The 25095-nt window shown below is 41.6% G+C and overlaps 1 protein-coding gene across 2 annotated transcripts in view; it reads right to left on the bottom strand.

Annotated features, from left to right (window-relative positions):
- Positions 1-25095, bottom strand: part of FLOT2 (flotillin 2) — a 127015-nt gene that overhangs the window by 46433 nt on the left and 55487 nt on the right. Inside the window, exon 3 of one of the 2 annotated variants that reach the window (XM_075335254.1) lies at positions 12548-12638. In XM_075335254.1, the coding sequence (XP_075191369.1) occupies positions 12548-12638 (91 nt within the window). Of the gene's footprint in view, positions 1-7417; positions 7509-12547; positions 12639-25095 lie in introns of both variants that reach the window. The other variant, XM_075335253.1, reaches the window with a different exon arrangement.

Below are 25095 nucleotides of genomic sequence, written 5' to 3'. Positions count from 1 at the left end.
CTCAGGGGACTTGAGGCGGTGATCAACCGATCGCTTGTGGTGTAGAAAGCAGATGAGCAGCATTGCTCTGTACAGAAGAAATGATCACTTCCTATGAATGGCAGCTTGCAGCCAGCGTTCAGAGGAAATTAATCATGATAGACACAGAGTTCATCAGCTGACCCCAGGCTCTCATGACAATCCACTGGTGCCCAGCGATAACTTCACAACGCCGTCGATGGGGAGCGGGGAATGGCGCACTCAATGCTGGTGCATGTTAATTCCTGCTCTCAGAGATTGACAACAGGATTTAACTGTTTACCAGCCACGGGCGGATCTACAATCCACCCACAGCTGTTAGAAGTACATGAAGGCTGATTTGATCAGCTGACATGTGCAGAGAAAGATGCAGGCTCGGCGTGCAGGCCTGCATCAAAAGCAGGGACACGACCCAGGATGTACCAGTTCCAAAGCTGTGAAGGGGTTAATGAGCCTTGCCATATGATTTAGGATATAAACTAAGCCTGAATCTCAGTTTGCGGATACTCTTTTCAGGGTATTACCCCTCAGGAGTGAAAAGTATGAAGCCTGGGATCTAAGTGGTAAGGTTTCTCCTTGTGGAGAGGGAGATGCCAGATCTGACATGCCAGTATGAAAAGGCAAACGCATTGCATGCTCCTCTGGGAAATTAAGTCTTCTGGGCGCTTAAGTCTCCACATACTAGCATGTCAGACCTGGCATGTTACTGTCCACAACGAGAAATCTTACCCCTTAGATCTTTAGCCTCTCATCTAGCAAGATCAAATCTCACACTTTGCACTAACAAGGGGCAATATCATGATAACAGTGTTATGGCCTGGCCTAAGGGTACCGTCACACTTTAGCGACGCTCCAGCGATCTGCCCTGGTCAGGATCGCTGGTGCGTCGCTACATGGTCGCTGGTGAGCTGTCAATCAGGCAGATCTCACCAGTGACCAGTCCCCGGCCACGTGTGGAAGCGATGCTGCGCTTGGTAACTAAGGTAAATATTGGGTAACCAAGCGCTTTGTTACCCGATATTTACCTTGGTTACCAGCGCACACCGCTTAGCGCTGGCTCCCTGCACTCCTAGCCAGGGTACACATCGGGTTAATAAGCAAACCGCTTTGCTTATTTACCCGATGTGTACTCCGGCTACTTGTGCAGGGAGCCGGCACTGACAGCCTGAGAGCGGCGGACGCTAGTAACCAAGGTAAATATTGGGTAGCCAAGCAAAGGGCTTCACTTGGTTACCCGATATTTACCTTGGTTATGGCTTACTGCAGGCTGCCAGACGCCGGTTCCCTGCTCCCTGCACATTCAGATCGTTGCTCTCTCGCTGTCAAACACAGCGATGTGTGCTTCACAGCGGGAGAGCAACGTCCAAAAAAATGAACCAGCACTGTGTGTTAACGAGCAGCGATCTCATAGCAGGGGCCAGGTCACTGCTCAGTGTCACACACAGTGAGATCGCTAATTAGGTCACTGTTGCGTCACAAAAAACGTGACTCAGCAGCGATCTCGCTAGCGATCTCGCTATGTGAGAAGTACCCCTAAGTCCTATGGCAAGGCTTGTTGAAGGGTTTATTGACTTTTAGGATTGATACTTCCAAAAGGTGGAACTAGAGTTCAAGTCCTCTTCCAAATTTTCCCTAAACAAAAAAAACAACATCTTTTCCAGAATCAGTGGAGCAGCACTAATGGGAGGAGGTACTCAGCTTAAATTAAACAAAAAAAGTACCTTTCACTGGATTATTATAAGTTTATTTCTGCTTCAAAAGGAGGTCAGAGCTATCAGGAAACGTGCTTGATAATCTCAAGGCACAGCAGGATCAAGCAGCCTTCACTGTAGTGTATTGCATGCAGGCTCTAACATTCAAACAATAGAACACTTTTAATACAAACCAATTTGTTTACTTATAAACATAATAAAATTTGCTCAAAAGTGCACATAGCCTTTGAAATGTGAAAATTTTGAAACTAATCTGTAAACGAATACATTCATATCCTTGATGCAGTCTTACAAATACACAAATTTAACAAAGTTATATTAAAATCGGCACTTAAAATATACATAAATTATAAAATGATCCGTCCATTAATGGCAGCCATTATATAGGGATATAGATAATTGCTGCAATATAGATACGGGCAGAACACATAATTAAGAATAGCAAGTAGTAATATAAGATCAATGCAGTATTTTGCTCTATATACACACCAGTCTCTTGGTAACATCAAGAAATAAGAAGAGCTGAATTCTCAAATCTGCCTTTGAAATTTTTTTTCCATATGATCCCCCATGCTGGTGTTCCTATGTAAGGGGTCATAATGCTGGGGCAAGGTCAGACAAAGTTGCATTGATAACTAGTGATGTGCGATCCCGAACTGTGACGATCAGGGATCGCACTGATTAGATAGTGATCGTGTACACAATCCATATTGCGAGCTTTTCTGAGAAGATTGTGTTACAGATCGGGTCCAGGGGCAGAAAAATAAAAGAATATAGTTAATAAACATTGTCATTATACTTACAGGTCCCACGACGTGTCCTGCAGACTCTGTCTCCCAGCGGCTTCTGCTTCCGGGTCCAATCATTGCTGTGCTGCCCGGTAAGCACCACTGACTAAAAAGGACCTTCAATGACGTCATAGCCATGTGACCAATCTGGTGTGAATGTTGTACAGACATTGGGTTAGAATGGTCACATGGCTATGACATAATCGAAGGTCCTCACTGTCAGCCTGCTTTTCGCTCTGTACAGAGTGACGTAGCACAGCTGATATGGCTATCTCTGCTTCATACTTTCTATAGACTGTCTGTACAGAGTGATGAAGCTTACATTGCTTTCCCTGTGAACTACGTCAGACTAAGGAGTTTTTTTTTTTTTTTATAATAATGATGGCGTCTCTAAATGTTAATTGTTTTCTTGTTTTGTTTTTTTTTTTTAACGGTTTACCAGAAATTCATGATGGCCATGTCTAATTTGGCGTGACACAAATGAATTTCAGGCTTAGTACCATCTGAGAATACAAAGCTGGTATTAACCCCCTTATTACCCAGTGAGCCACCGCATTAGCACCACTTTACGAGACAGGTAAAGCGCCTAGAAATGGCGATAATGCACCATTTCCAGGGGCGGCTGCGGGCTGCTGAGAATCCCAGCCCCCAGCTGCCTGGTTTTACCCGACTAGCGATCAAAATACGGCAGGAGAAACCATGCATTTTTTTTAAGCTGCTTTCTCCCCTCTGGTTATCCACTTTCTGCACTTTGCTGTAACATTTAATAAACATATATATTTGTCAGCAATAACTCTGTCCTTGTTTCTATCGCTCTGTACAGAGGGAGAAGTAGGCTGACAGTGAGCACCTTCGATGCTGTCATAGCCATGTGACCAGTCTAACCCAATGTCTGTACAACATTCACACCAGACTGGTCACATGGCTATGATGTCATTGAAGGTCCTTTTAGTCAGTGGTGCTTACCGGGCGGCACAGCAATGATCGGACACGGAAGCAGGAGCGGCTGGGAGACAGAGTCTGCAGGACGAGTTGCGGGACCTGTAAGTATAATGACAATGTTTAATATTAACTATATTCTTTATTTTACAGCCCCCCGCCCAATCCCATAAGTCTAAAGCCCGAGATCAGTGATCGGACGCAAGATCGTGTTATTTCGATCCCAATCTTTACTAAAGGATCGGGCGAGGCTCCTGATCCCGACCATCGTGGGGAAATCGCCCACCACTATTGATAACCCTTCCTATCCTTCATGGAGCATAGAGATGTTTTTCTGCTACATTTTATCCAAAGAGAGTCTGTGGGAAAACACTATTATAGACCTAAAAGGGATAAGGCATGCAGTTTGTTGTCACTTTAGATTCTTGTTTTTTTTGGGGGGAGGGATAGCAAAAGTCTGAAAGTTTTAGTTTGTACCACAATGTGACATAGGTTTTGTTTGTTATTCTTTTTTTTTTTTTTTAACAATATAAAAAAAAAAAAACCCAACCAAACAATGTAAAATATGGTCAATGAAGAATATGCAGCAGCACATGTGTCCGTATCTTTGGAGGGAATCAGTCAGTAGGATCAACCCTGCTAAGCTGTCTATAATTGAATGCTGCACAAAGGTGAATAAAATTAAACATTGATCCCTGCAATCATATTCCAGAGACATCCATGCTTTTCTTAAGTGAGTGGTTATGATCTATGGGCCAGACAGAGGTCTCACTGAGAGTTGGCATCCAGAGCTTATTTTAAACAAAAGGGGGCATTACCAGTGCGAGACATGTAATGACTGACAGTCTGCTCTCCTGATCTACATGTCTCACACTGGTAATGCCTACTTTAGGGAGCTTTGTATCTGGCCCATAGATCTTAACATATCATTTAACTATTAAGAAAAACATTGATTTCTCTGTATTAAGACATCAACTTGCAGATCTCAAGGTATCATTTTATTCACCTTCCTATGTCCTGCGTGTCCATATAGATGGCTTAGGAGGGTTGATGCTACTGACAGGTTCCCATTAATGTTTTCTTCTATTTCTAATCGATAAAGGTACCGTATATAGTAATAGGATTGTAACTTACTTTTCTACTCTACATAGAGGTTTGTTCTTATAAAAGTAATTTGTCATTACTCCTGACATACTTGTATTTCCCATGAAATTATGCTGCATTGTTGTGTTCTTGCTATTCTGCAAATGTATCAATAAATTAGTAATTTTGGTTTACCAGTTGCGTTGTGTCCCTCCCTACATGGCCTGTGTTATTAGCATGGTCATGTTTAATAACCACAGCAAACTACATAAAACTACAGAGTGGGGTCATCAAGTGCTAAAGTGCATTTAAAAAAAAAATAAAAAAAAAAATAAAAAATAAAAAATGCCACCACTCAGCGTACCAAAAACATTTTGGACAGTTGTTTGCTTCCAATATTGTGAGAACAGTTTTATTTTTCAGCATGACTGTGCCCCAGAATACAAAGCATGATCCATAAAGGCATGGTTGGGGGGAGTCTGGTGTAGGATGTGGAAGAACTTGACTGGCTATGCAGAGTGCTGAACTTAATCTCATCCACAGTAAAAGGTGCTTTACACGCTGCGACATCGCTAGCGATCTCATTAGCGATGTGACACGCCAGATCGCAGATGCGATCTGATGAGATCGCACATAGGGCGGTTTTATAGCGTCGGTCACATGTGCGATTTCGGCAGATCGCATCTGCGATCTGGTGTGTCACATCGCTAATTAGATCGCTAGCGATGTCGCAGCGTGTAAAGCACCCTTAAGTATTTGGGATGAACTAGAACATAGATTGTGAGCCTGGCCAACTGACCTCGCCAATGCTCTGGATGAATAGTAAAAAATTAACACAGATCCTCTGCTAAAGCTTGTAGAAAGCTTTCCCAGAAGAGCAAAAACTATTCTAGATGCAAAGTTGGGACCATGTCCATGTTAACTGGATCTAAAATGGGTTGTCATAAAACCTCCCATAAGTGATGGCATGTGTAGGTGTGGCAAGATTGATCTGAGAATATCCAACTAGTTTGACCTCCCTAGTCTAACTAAGGGCTTTCATTCTAGTAGGTGGGCGTGTAGAAGGACTGACGCCACTGATCACACAAGGGTCGTGCATTTTAAGGTATATGGCATCAGTGATAGAATCTCTTTAATGGGTTTGGAAGACTCAACTTATATTTACAGTGTATTGCACTTTTTGTGCAAAACAAAATAAAAAGTACTGTATTTTTCGGACTATAAGACTCACTCCCCCCCCAAATGTTGGGGGAAAGTGGGGGGTGCGTCTTATAGTTTGAATGTAGGGCTGCGGTGGAGCGGGTCATCGGCGGCATGAGCAGGCTGTAGCAGCGCCTGCCGTGACGACGTGGACCCGCTCATTTCATATGCATGCATTCTCCCGCCCATCATCTCTCAGCGCTGAAGCCGGCGCTGACAGGTGGGCGGGATGATGGGCGGGTGATGCACACATAGTAAACAGCCGGCCCGCGTGATCACCCCTGGCAACTACAGCCTGGAGTGATCGTGTGTGGCTGTATTTACTGCCCCCCCGCGTATCATCATCAGCGAATAAGTACGGTATACTCACCGTTCCCTGCAGCATCGCGATGTCCTCTTGTCTGCCGGCCAGCCGATCTGTGTAGACAACGATGAGCACAGAGATGAAGTCATCCCTGTGCGCACCGCTCTCTACACACGTCAGCGGGCCAGCAGACAGGAGGACATCGTGATGCTGCAGGGGACTTTGACCAGCTCCACACAGATCAGCGGCACTGCTGCTAACAGAGAGGAAGATGATCGATGCTGCTGGAGCGAGGAAAGGAGAGTATAAATGTTTATCTTTTTCTGTGCCATAGGATACAGGCCATATAGCAGGATGGGGTATATGAGCAGGATGAGGGCATATACCAGGATGGGGGTATATAGCAGGATGGGGATATATTATGAGCCGGATGGGGGTATATTATGAGCAGGATGGGTGTATATTATGAACCGGATGGGGGTATATTATGAGCAGGATGGGGGTATATTATGAGCAGGATGGGGGTATATTATGAGCAGGATGGGGGTATATTATGAGCAGGATGGGGGTATTTATCAGGATGGGGGCTATACCAGGATGAGGGACATATATACAAGGATGGGGATCATATAGAAGGCAGGACATTACCCCCATAGCAGTGTCAGCAGCAGATCCTCGCCTCATAACAGTGTGTCATGACCACATTTTTTGCTTAAAATTTTATTTTCCCATTTTCCTCCTCTAAAACCAGGGTGCGTCTTATGGTCCGGTGCGTTTTATAGTCTGAAAAAATACGGTAAATTGCTAGGCATACAAATAAGCCAAGGATCAACAAACAGTGGTAAAAACGACAACTCCCAGCATGCTTGGAGCATCACAGGCTGTTGATCCCCGATATAGGCTGTCAGCAGTAGCTGCTCATCTCCTGCGGGCGCGAAGCATTAGGCAAGCTGACTTTACCACGAAACAACTTGGCTCCATTTCTTGATTTTACCAGGAGACTGGAAGTTCACAATCTAAAAAGTTTAAAATCAATTTTAAACTGGAAAAATGCTACATAATGCAATCTATACGTGTTGATGACAAGTTAATACTTTGTTTTTAGCCAAGAGCTCATCTACGTTCCTTTTGGCCATGGATTTGTTATAAAGAAAAGCCTGACAGACTGGTTAGAAAGGAAATAGCACTGAAGCGGAATTTTACATGACGATTTATGGTTATTTAATTACAGTATTCCAGTTAGCTCCTAATATGCTATGAACCTTCTTGGAGAGTCAAAACTCAGACTTGACCTGCCAACTTGTCATAGCATCGGTTGGCATCCATTCCTGGAGACATGCATTTCCAAAATGACGTGCTGGGAGTTACAGTACCTGGGCCACACCAGTGACAGTTAAAGCTACGCCCTCGGCCGTCTCTACGTCATCACACTTGGGCTGCAACGTCATTATCTCTAGGGAAATCCTGCCAACAAAAGGTAAAACATTTGCACATTTTCCAGTTTGCCAACATCAACTTTACACTTCCTCCACATTTCCTTCCCTCCTCCAGTCCATAGTCACAATGCTCGCAATGCTCAGCTCAGACTGGAACACAAATGGTCCTTCAGTAAAATTAAATACACCAGCACCAAATCTGGAAAGGAACTGGACACATTGCAGAGGTAATGATCTTTTTGGGCCTAAACCATGAGAAGTTGTGTATTTTGATTGCCTTTAACCAGTTAGATGCCTCAAATGAAGTAGGTGGATCAGAGACAATGTATATAGGTTTACAGGAAGGGACCTGTATATTCACTATATCCCAAAAAAAAAAGTACACCCCTCACTTTTTTGTAAATATTTGATTAGATCTTTTCATGGGACAACACTGAAGATATGAAACTATGTTACAATGTAGTCAGTGTACGGCTTGTATAACCATGTAAATTTGGCGTCCTCTAAATAACTCACACAGCCATTAATGTCTACATTACATCCGTAAGTGAAAATGGACAAATTGTGGCCAATTTGCCATTTTCCCTCCGCGTTGCCATGTGACTCAGTGTTACAAGTCCTCAGGAGTGAATAGGGAGCAGGTGTGTTACATGTGGTGTTATCTCTCACACACTCTCATACTGGTCACTGGAAGTTCTACATGGCTCCTCATGGCAAAGAATTCTTTGAAAAAAATAAAAAATTGTTGCTCTACATAAAGATGACCTAGGCTATAAAGAAGATTGCCAACACTCTGAAGCTGAGCTGCAGGATGGTGGCCAAAACCATACAGCAGTTTAACAAGACAGGATCCACTCAGAACAGGCCTCACCATGGTCCACCAAAGAAGTTGAGTGCATGTGCTCAGCATCATATCCAGAGGTTGTCTTTTCAAAATAGATGTATGACTGCTGCCAGCAATGCTGCAGAGGTTACAGGCGTGTGGGGTCCGCCTGTCAGCGCTCAGACAAAAAACACAGAACACTGCATGAAACTGATCTGTATGGCTGTAGACCCAGAAGATGATGTACAAGAAAGCTCATAAACAGTTTGCTGATGACAAGCAGATTAAGGACATGGATTATTTTAATCATGTCCTGTAGTCTGATGAGACCAAGGTAAACTTATTTGGTTCAGATTGTGTCAAGAGTGTGGCAGCAACCAGGTGAGGAGTACAAAGTCAAGTGTGTCCTGCCTACAGTTAAGCATGGTGGTGGGAGTGTCATGGTTTGGGGCTGCATGAGAGCTGCCAGCTGTGGGGAGCTACAGTTCATTGGGGTAAAAATTATTGCCAACATGTCCTGTGACATACTGAAGCAGAGCATGATCCCCTCTCTTTGGAAACTGAGCCGCAGGGCAGTATTCCAACATGCTAATGACTCCAAACACACCTTCAAGATGACCACTGTCTTGCTAAAGAAACTGAGGATAAAAAGGTGGTGGACTGGCCAAGCATGTCTCCAGACATAGCACAAGGTCTCTAATATCAACCAGCTTTGTGATGTCGTCATGGAGGATGGAAGAGGATCCAACTGCTCCTGTGAAGCTCTAGTGAACTCCATGCCTAAAACAGTTAAATTAGTGCTTGAAAATAATTGTAGTCACAGAAAATATTGACACATTTGGCCATTTTCACTTAGGGATGTACTCAATTTTTTGCCAGCAGTTTAGACATTATTAGTTGTGTGTTGAGTTAGAGGGCACCAAATTTACACTTTAAGGCTTTGTGCACATGTGGCTTTGTGGTTTTTTTCATGCTTATTTTAAATCAATAAAAGCAAGGAAAAAGCATCCCAGCAAAATCTCTGATAATTGTGACTTGCTGTGCACACGCTGCTTTTTTTTTCTTGCAAAAAAAAAAAAAGAAGAAAAAAAGAAGTAGCATGTCAATTTTTTCTGCATTTATTTCCTGCATTTCTATAATCCCCTGCAATGCTTTATCACTACAGGGGATTATATTGCAGCACTTTGCCTCACACACCGTGCATACAGCATGGTGTGTGAGACACTCCGTAGCTCAGTACCCCGGGGTCATCATGTGATGACCCAGGGTTACCATGACAGTGATTGAGTTTCTGTGATCGCATTACAGGGAGCCAATCTCCAGGTAGAGGTAAGCGATTCCTCTCTCTACCCCCTGAATGCTGTGATCACACTGTTTGCAGCATTTAGGGGGTTAAACTGCCGGAAGCAGCGTGGGGACCACTCTGGGCAGTAAGAGCCAGGTACAGGCTGTAACATCAACCGGAGAAGACCCAAACAGTGAACGCGGGGGTACAGTGTTTGAACCCCCGGGATCACCATGACTATTAAAAAAAAATAAATAAATAAAAATTGTGCATTTTTTTTGGTGTTTTTCCTGCAAAAACATGCTTTTTTACATGCAGAAAAGAAGCACATAAAAAAGCAACATGGGTATATAGCCTTATACAAGCTGGACATGGACTAATTTACAGTTAGGTCCAGAAATATTTGGACAGTGACACAATTTTCGCGAGTTGGGCTCTGCATGCCACCACATTGGATTTGAAATGAAACCTCGACAACAGAATTCAAGTGCAGATTGTAACGTTTAATTTGAAGGTTTGAACAAAAATATCTGATAGAAATTGTAGGAATTGTACACATTTCTTTACAAACACTCCACATTTTAGGAGGTCAAAAGTAATTGGACAAATAAACCAAACCCAAAAAAAATTTTTTTATTTTCAATATTTTGTTGCGAATCCTTTGGAGGCAATCACTGCCTTAAGTCTGGAACCCATGGACATCACCAAACGCTGGGTTTCCTCCTTCTTAATGCTTTGCCAGGCCTTTACAGCCGCAGCCTTCAGGTCTTGCTTGTTTGTGGGTCTTTCCGTCTTAAGTCTGGATTTGAGCAAGTGAAATGCATGCTCAATTGGGTTAAGATCTGGTGATTGACTTGGCCATTGCAGAATGTTCCACTTTTTTGCACTCATGAACTCCTGGGTAGCTTTGGCTGTATGCTTAGGGTCATTGTCCATCTGTACTATGAAGCGCCGTCCGATCAACTTTGCGGCATTTGGCTGAATCTGGGCTTAAAGTATATCCCGGTACACTTCAGAATTCATCCGGCTACTCTTGTCTGCTGTTATGTCATCAATAAACACAAGTGACCCAGTGCCATTGAAAGCCATGCATGCCCATGCCATCACGTTGCCTCCACCATGTTTTACAGAGGATGTGGTGTGCCTTGGATCATGTGCCGTTCCCTTTCTTCTCCAAACTTTTTTCTTCCCATCATTCTGGTACAGGTTGGTCTTGGTCTCATCTGTCCATAGAATACTTTTCCAGAACTGAGCTGGCTTCATGAGGTGTTTTTCAGCAAATTTAACTCTGGCCTGTCTATTTTTGGAATTGATGAATGGTTTGCATCTAGATGTGAACCCTTTGTATTTACTTTCATGGAGTCTTCTCTTTACTGTTGACTTAGAGACAGATACACCTACTTCACTGAGAGTGTTCTGGACTTCAGTTGATGTTGTGAACGGGTTCTTCTTCACCAAAGAAAGTATGCGGCGATCATCCACCACTGTTGTCATCCGTGGACGCCCAGGCCTTTTTGAGTTCCCAAGCTCACCAGTCAATTCCTTTTTTCTCAGAATGTACCCAACTGTTGATTTTGCTACTCCAAGCATGTCTGCTATCTCTCTGATGGATTTTTTCTTTTTTTTCAGCCTCAGGATGTTCTGCTTCACCTCAATTGAGAGTTCCTTAGACCGCATGTTGTCTGGTCACAGCAACAGCTTCCAAATGCAAAACCACACACCTGTAATCAACCCCAGACCTTTTAACTACTTCATTGATTACAGGTTAACGAGGGAGACGCCTTCAGAGTTAATTGCAGCCCTTAAGGCCCTGTCACACACAGAGATAAATCTGCGGCAGATCTGTGGTTGCATTGAAATTGTGGACAATCAGTGCCAGGTTTGTGGCTGTGTACAAATGGAAATATATATGTCATGATTTCACTGCAACCACAGATCTGCCAAAGATTTATCTGTGTGTGTGACGGGGCCTTTAGTGTCCCTTGTCCAATTACTTTTGGTCCCTTGAAAAAGAGGAGGCTATGCATTACAGAGCTATGATTCCTAAACCCTTTCTCCGATTTGGATGTGAAAACTCTCATATTGCAGCTGGGAGTGTGCACTTTCAGCCCATAGTATATATATAATTGTATTTCTGAACATGTTTTTGTAAACAGCTAAAATAACAAAACTTGTGTCACTGTCCAAATATTTCTGGACCTAACTGTATATTGAATCAAAGGGTCATATTTTCAGTGTTGTCCCATGAAAAGATATAATGAAATATTTACAAAAATGTGAGCGGTGTACTCACTTTTGTGATGTACTGCAGGTGCCTCAACTAGATAGGGGGAAAAAATGTGGATAAAGATGTTCGGGCTTTTCCATAAGTCTAACAAATATGAAGTATGAGTTAGTGGGTCACAAGTATGAAAAGCTGGTGGCATACACAAGTACCGAAGTATCCAGGAAAGATAATACAGTATTTATAGATTATGTTTTGATGAAAGGCTCATAAGATCAGGGGCAAAATGACGTGTATATAAAGGGAGAATGTGGTATCAGAGATAGAGATTATATATATATATATATATATATATATATATATATATATATATATATATATATATATATATATATATATATATATATATATATATATATATATATATATATATATATATATATATATATAAATAATCAGAACCTTCTGGGACTCGGTCTGGCTGGTTGTTGGCACGTATATGACTTGGCTTTTGGTGAACGCTTTGGTTTACTAGAGCTTCACATTACGTTCAAAGGTGACGGCTGAATGGACATAAAAGGGGGAAGTGAACATGGGAAGGAAAGTTGAAAGCCCACACCTGGGAAGAAGAGTATGATATTAGGGGTTAGTGCAGACTCCTCGACGCCGTTTCTGTTTATAATAAAAGATCAAGAAACTAAAAGGAGCAGAATTAGGAAGCTGGAAGTTTATTACCTGTGCAACCCCTGTTACGTACAGAGGGACCCCCTCCGATGTCTCAATATTCTCGCAGCGACATAAGATGGTCATTACCTCCAATGACAGTCTGAGCAGCGTTAAATGAGGGCAGGAGGACAGCAAATACACATAGCAGTTACCAGAGAGCAAGACACAAACCAGTTACACCAAAAGGAAAAAGAGGGCTTTAGTGTAGTTAGTGTTAGTCTGGTGCTGCCAGGCAGCCATGCACGGTGTCCGACAGTAGCAGGAAGGTGAATTATCACAGGCCCCGCTTTCCGTCCCAGCACCAACCTACACCCAATGGTTGGCATCACACCAAAATGGACAGGAGGTGCTGAAATTGTCATCGACTTTTTTGGGCTGTGTACTGTACCTAAGGGATATCTCCTATAGTTCTGGTGATAGGGTTACCTGCACTCCTTACACTGTGCGGGGCTCTACGTGTGAATGTTGGGATATATTCTTTCTTTGTTATACTACCTATTCCAAAATTGGACAAACCAGATCTTTAATTATAATATATTATATATATATATATATATATATATATATAATATATTATATATATATATATATATATATATATATATATAATATATTATATATATATATATATATATATATATATATATAATATATTATATATATATATATATATATATATATATAATATATTATATATATATATATATATATATATATAATATATTATATAATATATTATATATATATATATATATATAATATATTATATAATATATAATATATTATATATATAATATATTATATAATATATATAATATATTATATAATATATAATATATATATATATATATATATATAATATATAATATAATATAATATAATATAATATAATATAATATATATATATATATATATATATATATATATATATATATATATATATATATATTTTTTTTTTTTTTTAAATCAATAGCTTTTTCAAATCACTAGCTAATTTTAGTTTATTGGTTTATTGGGGGTTTTGGAACATTACTTGACAAAAGGAAAGAGAATAAATAAATAAATATATATATATATAAAATGTTAAAGACAAGCCACCACCAGGGGTGTCTAGCAGCATTCTTTTCCCTCTCCCAACGCCAGCTATCCGATATGTAGGGCCAGCTTCTGATGATTCACGTGTTACCGATCCTTATGAATTATGAAACTTTGGACAATCATTGCCATTGTTTTAAAACATGATTGCAGGGACGGACCTTTTGGCTATGGCCCTATGGTGATTTTGGCAGCAAACTTTGAGGGTAGCATGACCACTGCAAGAATGGAGAATCGCAAGGGAAACCCTATTTTTTAACCCCAACCAGAAGTCAATATGAAGCCCTAGTTTAGGTGGCTATATAGGTATCAATAATGTGTCAAAGTGACTGCTTCCACAAGAATCATACTTCTGATGATAATTATGAGGAAGTGGAGTTAGGAAAAGGCCAAAAAGGGAAAAAAAAAAAAACACCAAAAAACGGCAAAGGCCAAAAAAAAACGGCAAAGGCCAAAGAAAAAAAAAAAAGGGAAAAGGCCAAAAAAGGGGGGAAAGGCCAAAAAAGGGGGGAAAGGCCAAAAAAAGGGGGAAAGGCCAAAAAAAAGGGGGAAAGGCCAAAAAAAAGGGGGAAAGGCCAAAAAAAGGGGGAAAGGCCAAAAAAAGGGGGAAAGGCCAAAAAAAGGGGGAAAGGCCAAAAAAAGGGGGAAAGGCCAAAAAAAGGGGGAAAGGCCAAAAAAGGGGGAAAGGCCAAAAAAGGGGGAAAGGCCAAAAAAGGGGAAAGGCAAAAGAAGGGGAAAGGCAAAAAAAGGGGAAAGTACAATGTAGACACTGCACTCTCCTATTCAAAGAACGAGGTATATAAAGACCAACAAAATTGTTTTAGTTCAAAAAAGGTTATTTTTTGTTTTTTTATTTTTGTATTTTCAAAGCTATAGGGCAATAAAGTGACAATAATACATATGGTGGGACGTTTCGGCCACAACACTGGCCTTCTTCACGCCGTATTTACACTGTAAAAAGGGGGTAAAAAATAAGACAAAATCAATATACATGAAAAAGGAGGGAAAAGAGGAAGAGGGGTTTTTTACATATAGATACATATATACATTATTAGGTTATTTCTGTTCATAGTGAAGGATCTTTTTCCATGTCATTGTCAAATCATTGGATGCATAATCTGCAACTTTATACTGTAAGTTACAATAAATGAATGAGTACAAGGTAGAGCAATGGCGACAATAGGAAAGGTGGTAATACAGCACCTACCTCCAAAGAAGTGAAGGAAACTAATCTCCAATAGATGTAAGGAGTGTGTATAGAGAAATGTAGAGTAGGGGAACACCCTAGGTATTATTTTTCTATTTGTCACGGAAGGCAATTCCTGCAAATAAAAGGTAAACAGGGTGAGATTGGAGTCAATGGAACCCATGACTAAGGTGAGTATACCCAGATGAGCATACCTGGTGGATAGGAGGTCTCAGGGTACGGTTATTCTGGAAAGCTCTAGTGAGTATATCAGAGGAGCATTTTAACTTATGGTTTCTGGGAAAAAGGAAGGAGAGTCAGAGTGGATTTTGACAAGGAGGTTCTGAGTTTAATATATATGGTGTTTCGACCAACTACCTTATGGTAATGCACCACCTTAAATCAGTAATTATTGAAGTAGTGTAGAGACCTAGTTTGGACTTAGTATTTTCAGATATGGGATCACGTTTTTTGTCCTGAAAGGCAGAGTGCATATACTATTAGGAGGTGCATTGTAACTTGAAATAAGAGGTTAGCAGGGAGCAAGTGGTACCTTAATGGACTCCACATGTAGAATATAGATATAAGCATGCACTGAAAGGGTCCTTATAATGCGTAATTCCTATAAGGAGAAATAGGCAGAGCTGATTCAGGATAATAAAATGCACATAATGCCACTGGTGTGGAATGTAGGAATATTATACCTTTGAGCCGTCCAGTATATTATCCACCACTTGCAGAGAAGGGGAGTGTGTAGAAAACAACTTGCTATTGCCTAGAGGAGGTAATATGTAACAGGGTAGGCACTAGGACATATAGATCCTGATATTATGGAGCTGTTTAACCCAATCCACATTACCTGTATAGTCCTTATATGGGCGACATGTGAAGGGCGATTTGAGGTGTCCCTCTATAGGATGAAAAATCGGAGTTTAGGGGAATGCAGGCAGTGATGAAGTAGGTGATCTGGATAGACGGGGTGTAGTGTCGCATCCTACCTTGGAAGGCCGTCTTCCCAGACTGTGGCTGCTGCAACTGGGAATTGAATCTGCCGGCTATTTACCTCCGAAAAACGGAAGTGACGTCAGACGCCGGCGCATGCGCAGTAGCGCAATGCGCTCGTATTAGAATACATATCGTACCGTTAGGTCTATAATAGAGGAGCCGGCGCCTGCGCAGTTGGTAGTTTTTTGTACTTAGTAGAATAATCGTGCTGGGAAGACGCCTTTCCTTCTATGTTCATGTTTGTGTGTTAATACAATAGTATGAGGTTACAGGTTAAGAGCGGGGGATAGGAGCTGGCAGGAATAGCACAGAAACAAGTGTCCGTATCAAATTATAAACGGCACATATACATAATAGCAATTGGAAAGCAGGGTACATGCATGCTGCGAGTAGGAACACAGATATAAGCAGTGTGTCGTATTAGTATCGCTTATGTGTTCTCCTTAAGACCTACAAAGGAAAAGGTTAATGCATAACATATAAGGGTCCCAATATGCTACTCAGTGCGAGAACAGTACAGTGTCTATAATCTATCGTGATGCTAAAATATACTTTACCATCTGATTGTGAGTGCGCAGTGAAGGCAGCAGTGGTGGTAGAAATTTTTCTTAGGTTTTCTGTAGGGAATTATAAGAAATCAGCACTTAAGTATGTCATAGAGAACGATTATAGATATGTATACGTTAAGTTGGCCAGTCCATTTCCCTATTCAGCCCTTTGGGTGCTAGGGTTTCAAGTTTATAGATCCAGAAACTTTCCCTTTTTTTCAGTAGTTCTATGTGGTTGCCGCCACGTCTAGGCCTTTGTACTCTATCGATAACCTGAAACCGCAATTGCGCCACACTGTGTCTGGCCTCTTGAAAATGAGAAGGGATGGGAAGCCATACTTTCCCACATCTAATTGTAGATTTGTGGCTGGCAATTCTGTCACCTACATGTTGCGTAGTTTCACCGACATATAGCAAACCACAGGGACATTTGATTAAGTATATCACAAAATTGCTTTCGCATGTGAAGTGTTCTTTAATGTGGAAGCTTTTGCCGGACCTGGGATGTACAAAATGGTCACCCTTGATGACATTCGAACAAGAGGCGCAACTAAGACATGGAAAGGTGCCAGTGCGTTTTGGCGCCAGGAGTGTTTGGGTGTTGGATCTGTCACTGCCCACATCAGCTTTAACCAGGGCATCCTTAATATTTGGTGGTCTCCTTTTACACATTATTGGGGGGAGAATAAATGCTCCTATATCTGGGTACGCCTTTTTCAGCAGAGGCCAGTGTCGATGAATGATGTTGTAAACTAGAGGCATGGAGGGGTGATGTGTATGTACAAATGGAATCCTGTCATACTTAATTGTCTCCTCTCCCAAGGGAGTAGGGAGAAGAGCCCTTTCCTTCTCTGCTCTTAATAAGGATTCAGGGTAATTCCGTGTCATGAACCTCTCAGTCATCTCTTCCAGTCTTTGTTCTCTCGTGGTATCGTCCGATACTATACGGGTAATTCTTTTGAATTGCGACCTCGGCAAGCTATTTTTGATGGATTTCGGGTGGCAGCTGCTGTACAGGAGCATGCAATTGCGGTCCGTGGGCTTGCGGTATAGGTCAGTGGATAAACGACCAATGTCATCTTTTCTTATATATGTGTCGAGGAAATTAATTTCCCTTGAATGGTAGTTCAGAGTGAATTTAATCTCCGGCCATACGTTATTGATATATTTATCAAAGTTTAGTAGGCTTGTAATGTCCCCCTGCCAGATGCAGAATACATCGTCGATGTAACGGACCCAAAGAAGGGCCAGTTCATCGAATGATGGATAGGAGTAAATGTATCGATTTTCAAAGAAATCCATAAAGAGGTTTGCATACGCCGGGGCTACATTTGATCCCATCGCGGTCCCGTGGCATTGGATATAGAAATCATCCTTGAATAGAAAATAATTCTCATTCAGGACCAGCTCCAAAAGAGCCATGATGAAATCAACTGTGTCCTGTTCAAAGTTAGTGCCATCCAATGCCATTTTCGTGGCTCTGATCCCTTTAGCATGTGAGATAGAAGTATAAAGGCTAGCGACGTCCCATGTACAGAGGAAGTTGTTAGGGGATATTAGACCTAAGCTTCTGATTTTCTGGAGAAAACTATTCGTATCCAATATAAAGGACCTGGTTTTTTTGGTCAGAGGGGTAAGTATTTTCTCGAGGTAGATGGAAAGGGGTGAGAGGATAGACTCAGTGGATGCTACGATAGGCCGACCGGGGGGGTTGGTGAGTGACTTATGTATTTTAGGTAATACGTAAAAGACGGGAGTTATGGGATGTGCTTTAGTTAGGAAGGAACGAGTGGAGGAGTCAATAGTACCTTTGTCTTGATAGATAGTTAGCAAATTCTGAATTTTATGTTGAATTTTGAAAACTGGATCGAATGATATTTTTTGGTAGGTGGAAGTATCATCAAGTTGGCGTTTCACTTCTTTTATGTAGTCATGTGTATTCAGAATCACAATGGCCCCTCCTTTATCAGCCGGCTTGAGGGTTATCATTTTATTGTTCCTCAATGTTGCTATAGCCAGTTTTTCAGATTTACTGATATTGCTGTGTGTCGGGTAAAAACCCAGTTTATGCTCATGAATATTGTCTTTGATATCACGGTCGACCAGTGATATGAAGGTTTCTACTGCGTGGTTGGTTTTAGGTGGCATAAAGGAACTAGGGTTATATAGACCCAGTGTTCTAATATTGGTCTCCTTAGATGGTGCTGGTGGGTTCCTAGCTTGTGAGGGATTAGTGCCAAAGTGAGTTTTAAGTCTAATGGATCTATAAAACCTCTGGATGTCATTTTCTAAGGTAAAAGCATCCCACCTAGGTGTGGGGCAAAAAGTGAGCCCTTTATTCAATACCGCTAACTCGTCTGGTGCCAGGGTGTAGTCGGAAATGTTGATAACTAAATTGGGACCCTTACCTGTGATCGCAAGGTCATTGCCCAGTCTCCGCCTCCCCCTCCTCGACCTCCTCGTTGGTTTGTTTTTCTTTTCCCAAGTCCTAAAAAAGGTGCTGCACTCGTATGGCTGCCACTGGATTCGCTTCCGAATGAGGCTGAATGATAGTTCGGTGGTCTTCTCCATTGGCGTGTGTTGTTTGTTTGCCAATCTTTCCATCTGTAGACTCTATTCTGTAGATAATCGTCAGTATCTCTCTGAAACTTCTGTCTTTTCTTATCCTCTAGATTTTTCTTGAATTCTTTCAGGGTATCGTCCGCTTTCTTCCTGAAGGTGGCAAGGTCTCCAGGGGTCAGGCTATCCGCTAGTTGGGATTCTATGGTGATTATTTTGTCTTTAGATTCTTTAATGGCAATTTGGAGATGTTCAATAGTTAGGACAATTATATCCAAAGAACATTTATTCAAAATTTGTTGGTACTTTTTACAGTAGTCCTCGTTGTTTGAAAAAAGTACCAACAAATTTTGAATAAATGTTCTTTGGATATAATTGTCCTAACTATTGAACATCTCCAAATTGCCATTAAAGAATCTAAAGACAAAATAATCACCATAGAATCCCAACTAGCGGATAGCCTGACCCCTGGAGACCTTGCCACCTTCAGGAAGAAAGCGGACGATACCCTGAAAGAATTCAAGAAAAATCTAGAGGATAAGAAAAGACAGAAGTTTCAGAGAGATACTGACGATTATCTACAGAATAGAGTCTACAGATGGAAAGATTGGCAAACAAACAACACACGCCAATGGAGAAGACCACCGAACTATCATTCAGCCTCATTCGGAAGCGAATCCAGTGGCAGCCATACGAGTGCAGCACCTTTTTTAGGACTTGGGAAAAGAAAAACAAACCAACGAGGAGGTCGAGGAGGGGGAGGCGGAGACTGGGCAATGACCTTGCGATCACAGGTAAGGGTCCCAATTTAGTTATCAACATTTCCGACTACACCCTGGCACCAGACGAGTTAGCGGTATTGAATAAAGGGCTCACTTTTTGCCCCACACCTAGGTGGGATGCTTTTACCTTAGAAAATGACATCCAGAGGTTTTATAGATCCATTAGACTTAAAACTCACTTTGGCACTAATCCCTCACAAGCTAGGAACCCACCAGCACCATCTAAGGAGACCAATATTAGAACACTGGGTCTATATAACCCTAGTTCCTTTATGCCACCTAAAACCAACCACGCAGTAGAAACCTTCATATCACTGGTCGACCGTGATATCAAAGACAATATTCATGAGCATAAACTGGGTTTTTACCCGACACACAGCAATATCAGTAAATCTGAAAAACTGGCTATAGCAACATTGAGGAACAATAAAATGATAACCCTCAAGCCGGCTGATAAAGGAGGGGCCATTGTGATTCTGAATACACATGACTACATAAAAGAAGTGAAACGCCAACTTGATGATACTTCCACCTACCAAAAAATATCATTCGATCCAGTTTTCAAAATTCAACATAAAATTCAGAATTTGCTAACTATCTATCAAGACAAAGGTACTATTGACTCCTCCACTCGTTCCTTCCTAACTAAAGCACATCCCATAACTCCCGTCTTTTACGTATTACCTAAAATACATAAGTCACTCACCAACCCCCCCGGTCGGCCTATCGTAGCATCCACTGAGTCTATCCTCTCACCCCTTTCCATCTACCTCGAGAAAATACTTACCCCTCTGACCAAAAAAACCAGGTCCTTTATATTGGATACGAATAGTTTTCTCCAGAAAATCAGAAGCTTAGGTCTAATATCCCCTAACAACTTCCTCTGTACATGGGACGTCGCTAGCCTTTATACTTCTATCTCACATGCTAAAGGGATCAGAGCCACGAAAATGGCATTGGATGGCACTAACTTTGAACAGGACACAGTTGATTTCATCATGGCTCTTTTGGAGCTGGTCCTGAATGAGAATTATTTTCTATTCAAGGATGATTTCTATATCCAATGCCACGGGACCGCGATGGGATCAAATGTAGCCCCGGCGTATGCAAACCTCTTTATGGATTTCTTTGAAAATCGATACATTTACTCCTATCCATCATTCGATGAACTGGCCCTTCTTTGGGTCCGTTACATCGACGATGTATTCTGCATCTGGCAGGGGGACATTACAAGCCTACTAAACTTTGATAAATATATCAATAACGTATGGCCGGAGATTAAATTCACTCTGAACTACCATTCAAGGGAAATTAATTTCCTCGACACATATATAAGAAAAGATGACATTGGTCGTTTATCCACTGACCTATACCGCAAGCCCACGGACCGCAATTGCATGCTCCTGTACAGCAGCTGCCACCCGAAATCCATCAAAAATAGCTTGCCGAGGTCGCAATTCAAAAGAATTACCCGTATAGTATCGGACGATACCACGAGAGAACAAAGACTGGAAGAGATGACTGAGAGGTTCATGACACGGAATTACCCTGAATCCTTATTAAGAGCAGAGAAGGAAAGGGCTCTTCTCCCTACTCCCTTGGGAGAGGAGACAATTAAGTATGACAGGATTCCATTTGTACATACACATCACCCCTCCATGCCTCTAGTTTACAACATCATTCATCGACACTGGCCTCTGCTGAAAAAGGCGTACCCAGATATAGGAGCATTTATTCTCCCCCCAATAATGTGTAAAAGGAGACCACCAAATATTAAGGATGCCCTGGTTAAAGCTGATGTGGGCAGTGACAGATCCAACACCCAAACACTCCTGGCGCCAAAACGCACTGGCACCTTTCCATGTCTTAGTTGCGCCTCTTGTTCGAATGTCATCAAGGGTGACCATTTTGTACATCCCAGGTCCGGCAAAAGCTTCCACATTAAAGAACACTTCACATGCGAAAGCAATTTTGTGATATACTTAATCAAATGTCCCTGTGGTTTGCTATATGTCGGTGAAACTACGCAACATGTAGGTGACAGAATTGCCAGCCACAAATCTACAATTAGATGTGGGAAAGTATGGCTTCCCATCCCTTCTCATTTTCAAGAGGCCAGACACAGTGTGGCGCAATTGCGGTTTCAGGTTATCGATAGAGTACAAAGGCCTAGACGTGGCGGCAACCACATAGAACTACTGAAAAAAAGGGAAAGTTTCTGGATCTATAAACTTGAAACCCTAGCACCCAAAGGGCTGAATAGGGAAATGGACTGGCCAACTTAACGTATACATATCTATAATCGTTCTCTATGACATACTTAAGTGCTGATTTCTTATAATTCCCTACAGAAAACCTAAGAAAAATTTCTACCACCACTGCTGCCTTCACTGCGCACTCACAATCAGATGGTAAAGTATATTTTAGCATCACGATAGATTATAGACACTGTACTGTTCTCGCACTGAGTAGCATATTGGGACCCTTATATGTTATGCATTAACCTTTTCCTTTGTAGGTCTTAAGGAGAACACATAAGCGATACTAATACGACACACTGCTTATATCTGTGTTCCTACTCGCAGCATGCATGTACCCTGCTTTCCAATTGCTATTATGTATATGTGCCGTTTATAATTTGATACGGACACTTGTTTCTGTGCTATTCCTGCCAGCTCCTATCCCCCGCTCTTAACCTGTAACCTCATACTATTGTATTAACACACAAACATGAACATAGAAGGAAAGGCGTCTTCCCAGCACGATTATTCTACTAAGTACAAAAAACTACCAACTGCGCAGGCGCCGGCTCCTCTATTATAGACCTAACGGTACGATATGTATTCTAATACGAGCGCATTGCGCTACTGCGCATGCGCCGGCGTCTGACGTCACTTCCGTTTTTCGGAGGTAAATAGCCGGCAGATTCAATTCCCAGTTGCAGCAGCCACAGTCTGGGAAGACGGCCTTCCAAGGTAGGATGCGACACTACACCCCGTCTATCCAGATCACCTACTTCATCACTGCCTGCATTCCCCTAAACTCCGATTTTTCATCCTATAGAGGGACACCTCAAATCGCCCTTCACATGTCGCCCATATAAGGACTATACAGGTAATGTGGATTGGGTTAAACAGCTCCATAATATCAGGATCTATATGTCCTAGTGCCTACCCTGTTACATATTACCTCCTCTAGGCAATAGCAAGTTGTTTTCTACACACTCCCCTTCTCTGCAAGTGGTGGATAATATACTGGACGGCTCAAAGGTATAATATTCCTACATTCCACACCAGTGGCATTATGTGCATTTTATTATCCTGAATCAGCTCTGCCTATTTCTCCTTATAGGAATTACGCATTATAAGGACCCTTTCAGTGCATGCTTATATCTATATTCTACATGTGGAGTCCATTAAGGTACCACTTGCTCCCTGCTAACCTCTTATTTCAAGTTACAATGCACCTCCTAATAGTATATGCACTCTGCCTTTCAGGACAAAAAACGTGATCCCATATCTGAAAATACTAAGTCCAAACTAGGTCTCTACACTACTTCAATAATTACTGATTTAAGGTGGTGCATTACCATAAGGTAGTTGGTCGAAACACCATATATATTAAACTCAGAACCTCCTTGTCAAAATCCACTCTGACTCTCCTTCCTTTTTCCCAGAAACCATAAGTTAAAATGCTCCTCTGATATACTCACTAGAGCTTTCCAGAATAACCGTACCCTGAGACCTCCTATCCACCAGGTATGCTCATCTGGGTATACTCACCTTAGTCATGGGTTCCATTGACTCCAATCTCACCCTGTTTACCTTTTATTTGCAGGAATTGCCTTCCGTGACAAATAGAAAAATAATACCTAGGGTGTTCCCCTACTCTACATTTCTCTATACACACTCCTTACATCTATTGGAGATTAGTTTCCTTCACTTCTTTGGAGGTAGGTGCTGTATTACCACCTTTCCTATTGTCGCCATTGCTCTACCTTGTACTCATTCATTTATTGTAACTTACAGTATAAAGTTGCAGATTATGCATCCAATGATTTGACAATGACATGGAAAAAGATCCTTCACTATGAACAGAAATAACCTAATAATGTATATATGTATCTATATGTAAAAAACCCCTCTTCCTCTTTTCCCTCCTTTTTCATGTATATTGATTTTGTCTTATTTTTTACCCCCTTTTTACAGTGTAAATACGGCGTGAAGAAGGCCAGTGTTGTGGCCGAAACGTCCCACCATATGTATTATTGTCACTTTATTGCCCTATAGCTTTGAAAATACAAAAATAAAAAAACAAAAAATAACCTTTTTTGAACTAAAACAATTTTGTTGGTCTTTATATACCTCGTTCTTTGAATAGGAGAGTGCAGTGTCTACATTGTACTTGATAGTCTGGACCTCGGTCCACTCACTAGCACCTCCATCAATTTACCAATAACTGAGTGCACACCATATTTTTCTAGTTAAAAAAAGGGGAAAGGCAAAAAAAGGGGAAAGGCAAAAAAAGGGGAGAGGACACAAAAAAAAAAAAAAGGGAAAGGTTTACCCCCTAACGCAAAATGACAGTGTGAGATTGATAGGGTGATTTGCTGTGGAGAGGGCTCTGGAGCTTCCTCCACACGTGTATCTGTGTCTTACAGCAGCAGCCGGAGCAGAGCACTGATCATTGCTGTTGTCCATATAAAGGTCTCTGTTAGTTATGAGCGAGCAATACCATGCTTCATGTTCGTATCAAGCAGTTGCCTGCTCGGATGGATGCGACTTGGGTACCTGAGTAATGGAAGTTAATGAAGAATTTTAGCATTTTTCAGGTAGAGTTCCCTGAAAAATGGTCAAGTTCCCCATGACTTCCATTATACTCAGGTAATCAAGTCGTGCCTATCTGAGCGTCCGACTACTAATCTCTCACAGTGGCATTTATATGGTGCAGTTGTGGGGCGCACGCACACTGGCTCCCATTGTTCAGCTGTAACACGATTGCGGGACTTCCATGGGTTGGTCTGCTGACAGCCTCTGTCACAACAATCTTAATTCTGTGAGGCTCAGCCACTGCCTAGGGCAGACCGCAGCACAGACTACAGATGATCCATGAAACGAGTTAACAGTAAAAACCTATATAAAAAAATAAAAAAAAAAGTGTACAGACATTACAGTATAGGAGGTAAATAATTTCCCTGCCTGTTTAAAAATATACCTTACCTCATAGGAAAAAAAACAAAAAACAAAACAAAAAAAAACCACAACAACAGCTATGATCCCACTTCGTCCGGTCTTTATATGATCAGACCATGTCTCTGTACGGTCTGACACAGCCATTATACAGCACATAGCAGGGACACACTTCATTCAAAGAGTTTTCTTT

The sequence above is a fragment of the Anomaloglossus baeobatrachus genome, chromosome 2 (genome assembly GCF_048569485.1).
Source record: "Anomaloglossus baeobatrachus isolate aAnoBae1 chromosome 2, aAnoBae1.hap1, whole genome shotgun sequence".
NCBI lineage: Eukaryota > Metazoa > Chordata > Amphibia > Anura > Aromobatidae > Anomaloglossus > Anomaloglossus baeobatrachus.
Note: the sequence above shows the minus strand (reverse complement) of the source record. Positions and strands in the feature narration are given on the sequence as shown.